Genomic DNA, 9688 nt, shown 5'->3' on the forward strand with positions numbered 1-9688 from the left:
CCAGAAAAGGGAGAGAGAGTTGGAGCAAAGGCAAATTGGCCGAATAAATATATATAAAGTTAAAGTTTATTTATTAGTCACAAGTGGGCTTACATTCACACTGCAATGAAGTTACTGCGAAAATGCCCTAGTCGCCACACTCGGGCACCTGTTTGGGTACACGGAGGAAGAACTTAGCATGGCCAATTCACCTAACTTGGAGATCTTTGGAGTGAGAGAGGAAACCGGAGCACCCGGAGGAAACCCACGCAGACACAGGGAGAACGTGCAAACTCCACACAGACCGGGAATCGAACCCGTCTCCCTGGTGCTGTGAGGCAGCAGCGCTAACCACTGTGTCACATATTAAACCAGAAGAGAAAATGCTGGAAAGTCTCATGAGGACTGGCAGCATCTGTAAGGAGAGAGAAAAAAGAGCTGACGTTTGGAGTCCAATGACCCTTTTTGTCAAAGCTTTGTGGATAGATCCTTTGCATATACTAAATTGTTAAAACTCTTACTATACTAAATTGGGCATTAAGACTTAGTGTTCATTTGACTGACCCCTTTTTCATTTGTTTTCCCTAACGAATCTCTTAGACACATTTGCTACAATGAATTGACTAAGGCTGGGTTCTATTCTTCCAGGGGTTCTCAGATCTTCTCTTCTTTCCAGAGTTGACATTCTAGCTTCATGGCAGTACAGCAGTGACAGTGTTAACCTTGCTCCAATCCCCTTCTCAGCACTTGGTCAGCAGGAGCCGCCAGTGAGATAAACAGCAACAGCCACGGGCTGAAGTTCGCTGCCGACTGCAAGGCGGGTTCCCAAGTGTAAGTAACACTGACAGCTGACTGCTTTGTAAGTGGCCAATTGTCTCATTTAAACTGCAGCCCGTTTACATTCTCCGGCCAAACGCAGTGTCCCTGCTTAAACGGGAATACACTTTAAAATGAGGACTGTGTTGCATTCTTGCCCTCTCGGGGCTGGGCTCTGCAATCTGTTGAGTGCAATGTTTGCAATAACATGTTTATCTCCATTCCGAGATCTTCCGTTTCGCGACACTGCCCTCGATAATGTGGCTGCGTGTTGTCTAAAGTGAAAGTGGGACGCTGAGCCTGAAGTTGTGCTTGTTGTTTAACTCAGGCTGTTTGGGGAGGGGAGGGGATCTCGCTTTAATCTGGGCTCTAAGGCAGGCGAACCTTCGAGTCCAGCCAGTGAACTTGCAGCTCCCCGGAGAGGGCAGCAAATCAACCCAGTCTCCAAGACACCTCGCTGAAATGTAAAGGAAACTTGTCATTAGTCTCACCCGATTACTGGTTCCGGTGAGAAAAGTCTCAACAGTTTCAGCCCCCAAGCAATATATCCTCACCGTAAAGACCGCGTGTTGAGCTCGGAAATGTAGCCAGTTGCAGCAGCATTCCCGAACTGATTCCAGGCAGCACCGACCTACCAAGGAAGCACCCTATCCCTGGACTAAAATTGCTGAACCTCGGTAGTTGTCGCAACACTTTTTAAATTGCATTGCAGCACAAAAGGATTAATGTCAACAGTTAGGCCTCCAGCCTTATCAATACGTCCAGGGCCACAACCACCACACATAGGAACAAAGGTAACAGCCTGAGTTCCATAAATTGTCATCTCTTCAATAGGTCCCATGAAGAGGATTTGAGTTTTATATCGTTGATAATGCATACATTATGGGTGGCGTGGTGGCGCAGTGCCTAACAGCGCTAGGGACCCGGATTCGATTCCCGGCTTTGGTCACTGTCTGTGCGGAGTCGGCACATTCTCCCTGTGTCTGCGTGGGTTTCCTCCGGGTGCTCCAGTTTCCTCCCACAGTCCGAAAGTCATGCTGGTTAGGTGCATTGGCCATGCTAAATTCTCCCTCAGTGTACCCGAACAGGCGCTGGGGTGTGGCGACTAGGGGATTTTCACAGTAACTGAATTGCAGTGTTAATGTAAGCCTATTTGTGACACTAATAAATAAACTTTACACGTATATACATATGCACTAACTCCATGCTTACTTCTACACAGGTCTCTGTCCAGTCCACAGCTGACTCTAGTCACAGGACATGTCTCTTTATATCACACTGAGGATGGTACTGTTTCCCAGTTCCACATTGACCCTTGCTATGCCAGATGCGCCTATACTACACCTAGCCCAAGTCTTTACTCACGGTACTTACATGCTACTCCTCTTCTCCAACCTCCAACTCCAGTCTCTTACTTTATAAATTCAGAAAGTCTGGAGGCTTGACAATTATTTCAGATCTTGTTCTGGTCATATTTGTGTGCTCTCCCGCAATCTTTGTGGGAGTTGAGGGTGCCTCTCCATGTTGTTGGATGTTCCCCTTAGAAACATAGGAGGGGTAGGTTATTCAACCCTTCCAGCCTGCACTGCCGTTCAATATGATCATGACTGATCCTCTGTCTCGACGTCAAACTCCCGTACTCTCCCCATGCCCCTTGACATCTTTATCTATCCAATATATCTATTTCCTTCTTAACTATATTCAGTGACTTGGCCTCCACAGCCTTCCATGGTAGAGAATTCCACGGGTTCACCATCCTCTGAGTGAAGAAGTTTCTCCCCATCTCAGTCCTAAATGGCCTATGCTGCATCCTGAGACTCAATGGCAAGTGTATCCTTTCTCAGGTAAGGAGACCTTATCAGTGAGCTCACCTTGCAACTTTGCTTTTATCACAACAGTGTTCTTCCGTATCTCTCTGCCTCACTCAGGTGTGCTCTGGCAAGTTGATGGTCACTGTTTTCTTGCTCCAGCTGCATCTTGCAGCTTTCTGCTGGCTGGAGGATGAAGTGTCTGTGCCATGATAGAGTGTGACAGCGACCGTTGGAGCCTGGAGTTGGGATTCATTTTTCTGTTACTGGTTATTTTCCTGTATGCTTTCTACCTGAGGTACAGCGGTGATTAATTGAAGGTTTGGCTGGTCTGACCAAAGAGGAGCTACTGCCACCTGCAAAGCAATTGGACAAACCAGCTTTGTGAAAAGGGAAAACCATTCGGGGCTGAGGTCCCAGTCGAGAGTCTCTTTAATGATGGGCCTCTTGGGAATTTGCAGTTCTGCATAATCAATGACAGAAGTTGTCTTGACATCTTCTGCCATTTTAAGAATGTTAAAGGCGACTCAGACATCTCTGCTCCAAAGAGGAAAAGGATTGGTTTCGGATGACATACGTGAATTTGAATATCTGCTTGTGACCACACCTTAGTGGTTCTAGGGTCAAGCCTATGACCAGAAGTCAGATTCCCCCAGGCCCATAGAGTAGCGTGTCTGTTATTCATAGCCAAAGTTCTTTCATCCTTTTCTGAGAGGACCATACACTGACTCCCGTGCCCAATTTGAAGTTGGTGAGGTGACCGTTTGGTCTGCAGTGCAAAAAGAGAGTCCAGAATCCTTGACTTCACCCAAAAAGCATGCTTGGGTCTCTTCCTGGTGTGGTATCTTGTGGATCTTTGGGGACCCTCCAGCTGTCTGGGTGTTGTAGCTTTACATCGCTTGGTTGCAGTTGAACCATTGCACTGAGATTGCAGGACATTGCTCCTGCCCATGGGTTTGTTTGGCTCTACAGAGCTGACCTAGTTACCCACCGTTGTGTGGTCAGTTTGGGTATTTTCTTCTTTGGCTTGGTGTCTCACTACCCCTTTGTTTTTTCACTAGCTGTACAGTTGGGGTTGCTCTGTACCCATGGCTGCTGTCACCACACAAAATCGATTGGTACTGTTGGTCGATTTCAGACTGTCTGACTATTTGGATGGCCTTTCCTGCAGTTCAATCTTTCTTGGCCTGTGGAATGTCTGAAAGGGCATCGTCAGCAACTGCGACAATAATTCTGGCCCTTATGAGTCCTGGCTTAAGGTCACTGTAATCACAGCTTTCAGCTTATCTGTGTAATTTGTTTATAAAAGAGTCAACCAGGTTCTGCAGGTTGTTGGATATATTTGTTGAACTTCATCTTCTAAAACTTTGCTCCTTCGATTAAAATACGTATCGAGTGATTTTAGAACTGCGTCAAATTTTATCTGAAGATTTGTTTATTCTGTGCCTTGCAATAATATATATTTATTATATAATAATATTTGGGCAGCACGGTGGCACAGTTGTTAGCACTGCTGCCTCACAACGCCAGAGACCTACGTGCAATTCCGGCCTTGGGTGACTTCTGTATGGAGTTTGCACATTTTCCCCGTGTCTGTGTGGGTTTCCTCCGGGTGCTCCGGTTTCCTCCCACATTCCAAAAATGTGCAGGTTAGGTGGATTGGTTATACTCAATTGTCCCTTAGTGTCAGGGAGATTAGCAGGGTAAATATGTGGGTTACTGGGATAGAACCTTGGTTGGATTGTTGTTGGTGCAGGGTCGATGGGCCGAATGGCCTCTTTCTGCAGTGTAGGCATTTCTACGATTCTATTGGCAATCAGACCTACTGAATAAAGTTGTGTATTCTCTTGTTCTTGTCCTTTTGTCTAATTCTGAAGCAATCCTGTACTTTAAGAATCTCTTCTGCCAAAGTCTCTAATTTTGTGTTTGATCTGGTCCTTGGATCAATCCAAACTGGCCTGGTAATAGAAACATAGAAGATAGGAGCAGGAGGAGGCTATTCGGTCATTCGAGCTTGCTTCGCCATACATTACGATCATGGCTGATCATCTAACTCAATAGCCTAATCCTGCTTTTTCTCCATAACCTTTGATCCCATTTGCCGCAGTGCTATATCCAGCCGTCCCTCGTGAATACATTCAATGTTTCGGCATCAACTACTTCCTGTGGTAATGAGTTCCACAGACTCGCCACTCTTTGGGTGAAGAAATGTCTCCTCACCTCTGTCCTAAATGGTCTACCCTGAATCCTCAGACTGTGACCCCTGATTCTGGACTCTCCCACCATTGGCAACATCCTTCCTGCAGCTACCCTGTCTAGTCCTGTTAGAATTTTATAAGTTTCTAAGAGATCCCCTCTGATTCATCTGAACTCCAGCGAAAACAATCCTAACCTAGTCAATCTCTTCTCATACGTCAGTCCTGCCATCCCCAGAATCAGCCTGGTAAACCTTCGCTGCACTCCCTCGAGGGCAAGAACATCCTTCCTCGGAAAAGGAGACGAAAACTGCACACAATGCTCCAGGTGTGGCCTCACCAAGCCCCTGTATAATTGCACACATCCCTGCTCCTGTACTCGAAACCTCTCGCAATGAAGGACAACATACCATTTGCCTTCTTTATCGCCTGCTGCACCTGCATGCTTACCTTCAGTGACTGGTGCACAAGGACACCCAGGTCCCGCTGCACACTCCCCTCTCCTAGTTTACAGCCATTCAGGTAGTAATCTACCTTCTTGTTTTTGCTTCCAAAGTGAATAACCTCACATTTATCCAAATTATACTGCATCTGCCATTGATTTGCCCATTCACCCAACCTATCCAGATCATTCTGTAGAAGCTCGTCACAGTTCACACTACCAACTTGGTATTATCTGCAAACTTTGAGATGTTCCCTCATCCAAATCATGATATTGTTATACCGATTTTCAAGTTTGCTGACAACACCACCATAGTGGGTCAGATCTCAAACAATGACGAGACAGAGTACAAGAATGAGATAGAGAATCTGGTGAACTGGTGCGGCAACAATAATCTCTCCCTCAATGTCAACAAAACGAAGGAGATTGTCATCGACTTCAGGAAGCGTAAAGGAGAACATGCCCCTGTCTACATCAATGGGGTCGATCATGGCTGATCATGATCAATCAAGGGTCGAGAGCTTCAAGTTTTTAGGTGTCTAGATCACCAACAACCTATCCTGGTCCCCCATGCTGACACTATAGTTAAGCCTCTATCTTCTCAGAAGACTAAGGAAATTTGTCATGTCAGCTACGACTCTCTCCAACTTTTAAAGAAGCACCATAGAAAGCAGTCTTTCTGGTTGTATCACAGTTTGGTTTGGCTCCTGCTCTGCCCAAGACTGCAAGGAACTACAAAAGATCGTGAATGTAGCCCAATCCATCACACAAACCAGCCTCCCATCCATTGACTCTGTCTACACTTCCTGCTGCCTCGGCAAAGCAACAGTATAATTAAGGACCCCACGCACCCTGGACATTCTCTCTTCCACCTTCTTCCTTCAGGAAAAAGATACAAAAGTCTGAGGTCACATACCAACCGACTCAAGAACAGCTTCTTCCCTGCTGCTGTCAGACTTTTGAATGGACGTACCTTGCATTAAGTTGATCTTTCTCTACACCCTAGCTATGACTGTAACACTACATTCTGCACTCTCTCATTTCCTTCTCTATGAATGGTATGTTTTGTCTGTATAGCGTGCAAGAAACAATACTTTTCACCATTTCTCTACTAATATTGATCTCCCTCAGTTCTTCCTTCTCACTAAATCTTGCATTCACCAACATTTCTGGCATTTGATTTCTGTCCTCTTTTGTGAAGACAGAATCAAAGTATGTATTCAGTATGTATGTATGTATGTATGTATGCTCAGCCATTTCTTTGTCCCCGAGTATACATTCCCCCGTTTCCGTCTGTAGGGGACCTACATTTATCTTCACCAACCTTTTTGTCTTCATGTATCTATAGGAACTCTTAGGGCCCAATTTTACCATTTTGATTCTAAGTGCTGAATCTGGGCGTGATTCAGATCTGACTTGTAAACTCAGCCTGAAAAAAAAGCCGCAAATCTGAATCGGACTGTGGGCGGGGCTCATCGCATCCGAAATGCAACGGAACTTTGAACTGCACATGCGCAGTAAAAAATAATTTGAAAAATGCTCCCCTGCCACATCGCTCCCGGGCCGCAAAAAATGGATAAAGCGGCCTGGGAGCGATGGCCCTCCCACAGATATCACTCCACAACATAACTGTCACGCTTATCCACGCCCCCCCCACCTCCGCCCCCCCCGCTACCCAGACTGATCGTGACCCACTGCCCCACTTCCCCTCTCGCCGATTGCCCGCAGAGTGGCAGCGGACCTCCCCCCCGTACCTCCCCCCTCCCACCAGAGATCCATCTGGCTCTCCTCCTCCCTCGCCCGTCCCCCCCCACCAGAGGGCCAACCTCCCTTCGACCTCACCAGGGAACAATTTGGCCTCCCTCCTCCTCCCATCCCCACTTCCACCAGAGAATGATCTGCCCCCCCCTCCCCCCGCCGAACTACTGATCTGAGTCAGAGAGCCGCCAGAAACTCTGAACTTACCTCTTCAGAAGCTGGAGCGCCCGAAACAGACCTTTGCTGAGCATGTCTGTTTTGCGCTGAATCTGGACGGGCAAACGCGATGGTAAAGGGGGAAATCCCGGTAAGTTTGGGCATCCAGCCCATTAAGTCAATTTAAATGCATGCAAATACATTTAAATTGACGTCGTGTCCGTTTTGGGCGCGGTCCCAATCACATTCATTTTTGGGCCTTGGTAAAGGGGGAATCTGTGTGGACGCGGATCGCGCTATTTACCTCATGCCCGACTTTACCAAGTTTTCGTGCCCGAAAACGGGTACAACGCAATGGTAAAATCGGGCCCTTAGTGTCAGAGTTTATGTTCCCTTCAAGTTTACTTTCATACTGCATTTTCCCATTCTTAATCAATCCCCTTGACCTTCTTTGCTGAATTCTAAACTGCTCCCAATCCTCAGACCTATTATTTTTCTTGGCCAATCTGTATGCTTCTTCCTTAGATCGGACACTCTCTCTAATTTCCTTTGTAAGCCATGGATTGGCCCTCTTTGCTTTTATGCCAGACAAAAATAAACTGTTGCTGCCGTTCCCCCATGCGTTCCTTGAATGTTTGCCATTGCTTATCTACTGTCAGTTTAAGTAACTCTCTCCAATCTATCAAGGCCAACTCATGCCTCATATCTTCATAGTTTCCTTTATTAAGATTTAGCACCCAAGTCTCCGAATCAACTACTTCACGCTCCATCTTGATATAAAAGTTCTATCATCTTATGGTCACTCATCCCCAAGGGGTCTTGTACAGCAAGATTGGCAATAATTCCCTTCTCATTACACAGTACCCAGTCTAAGATGGTCTGCTCTCTAGTTCCTCCACATATTGGTCAAGAAAACCATCCCGTATATACTCCAGGAATTCCTCCTCTATGGCATTGTGGCTAATTTGATTTGCCCAATCTATGTACAGATTAAAATCACTCATGATCACCGATATTCCCTTATCACAAGAATCTCTAATTTCGTGTTTAATGCCATTCCCAACATCACCACTGCAGTTTGGGGATCTGTATATGACACCCACTAATGTTTTTTGCCCCTTGATATTTCTCAACTCTACCCATACAGACTCCATGTTGTCGGAGCCAATATCCTTTCTCACTATTGTGTTAATTTCCTCTTTAACCAGCAGTGCCACTCCACCACCTTTTCCTTTATATCTCTCCTTCCTAAATATTGAATACTCTGGGACATTCGATTCTCATGCCTGGTCACCCTGCAGCCATGTCTCCGTAATCCCAATTATATCAAACCCGTTTACATTTATCTGCGCGATTCGTTCATTGACTTTATTGCAAATGCTCCACGCATAAGACACAGAGCCTTTAAGCTTGTCTTTTTAACATTGTTTGTCTTGCTCCCAATATTTTTCTCTATAGCCCTGTTTGAATTTTTTCCTTGGTTTCTCTGTTACAGAAATTATATTACAGAAATGTGGAGGGTGTTGTATTTTGTGGCACCAAATCCCAGTTACCATAATATATATCAATGTAACATTATTTACCAACTCCCAGCTCGACCTTATCAGATCTTCTATCTTCAGTTTCTGTTTTCAAAGAGCTTGTTCAAATAATAAGTCCAAATTCATTGGCCAGGAATTTACTGGGAAAATAAAGGAAGTTTAATGCACGCAATGTTATTCGTAGGTATTTTTGTAGCAAGGAATACAACAAGTCCCCATGCATTGAGAATTAACATTAATTGCTGGACTATTCACTCTCCAATGTTATTGGCCTCAGGAGAAAGGGAGTCACTGTCAAATTGTCTGTGAGTTTCAAGAATTACTACATTTATATTGTTAAAACTTATTAAAATTGCCGCATAAAATTGCTGCTGGCATTTGATGATGTGAGGAACTTTTGAGTAACGCAATTTATTTTCCTGCAGAGCCACTTGACCTCACCGGCTCCGAAAGGGAAGAATTGGAAACTCCGACATCTCTCTCTTGCAGGTAGTAAATTTGTTTTTCTAAATTCTTCAAATTACTTTTGAAAAACATTTACTTGTTTTCCAGCTGTTCCTTCCTAATTTTCTTTTTTTCTATTTTTCTATCTGTACTTAAATTTGCTCAAGTTGTTGATTTATTGTTCGGGCCTATCACGACCCCTGTGGATACTGATGGATTTTGAAGCAAAATTAAAATTCCCAGTGATCAGTTTAAGAATAATAGCACGATAAGATTTCAAAATAAACTTTTACTGTAACACCTCCTTCCCCCTACCGCTCTCCTCCCACCCCCCTCCCTCGCTCCCACACTCCTCCCCTCCCTCTTCCTCTCCCTCCTTCCCTCCTCCCCTCCCTCTCCCCTCCCTCTCTCTCCCCTTCCTCCCTCCTGCGACCTCACTCGCTCCCTGGACCCTCTCTGTTCCCTCCCTCGCTCCCTCCCTCTCACCCTTCCCTCTCCCCCCTCCCACCCTCTCTTCTCCCCCTCCCTCCCTCCCTCTCCCCTCCCTCC

General features: G+C 45.6%; 1 protein-coding gene across 5 annotated transcripts in view; it reads left to right on the top strand.

Annotated features, from left to right (window-relative positions):
* The first annotated feature begins 723 nt into the window (after positions 1-723).
* The window catches only part of LOC144495034 (uncharacterized), a 166769-nt gene continuing 157804 nt past the window's right edge, over positions 724-9688 (top strand). The window contains exons 1-2 of one of the 5 annotated variants that reach the window (XM_078214844.1): positions 724-810; positions 9121-9184. Coding sequence is in view for 3 of the 5 variants with exons in the window: in XM_078214846.1 (XP_078070972.1) it covers positions 1521-1589; positions 9121-9184 (133 nt within the window). In the remaining 2 variants the exon portion in view is untranslated. Of the gene's footprint in view, positions 811-1445; positions 1590-7269; positions 7306-8879; positions 9001-9120; positions 9185-9688 lie in introns of those variants that run through there. The other 4 variants (XM_078214846.1, XM_078214841.1, XM_078214842.1 and 1 more) reach the window with 4 other exon arrangements.

This window comes from Mustelus asterias, chromosome 6 (genome assembly GCF_964213995.1).
Source record: "Mustelus asterias chromosome 6, sMusAst1.hap1.1, whole genome shotgun sequence".
In the NCBI taxonomy this organism is placed as follows: domain Eukaryota; kingdom Metazoa; phylum Chordata; class Chondrichthyes; order Carcharhiniformes; family Triakidae; genus Mustelus; species Mustelus asterias.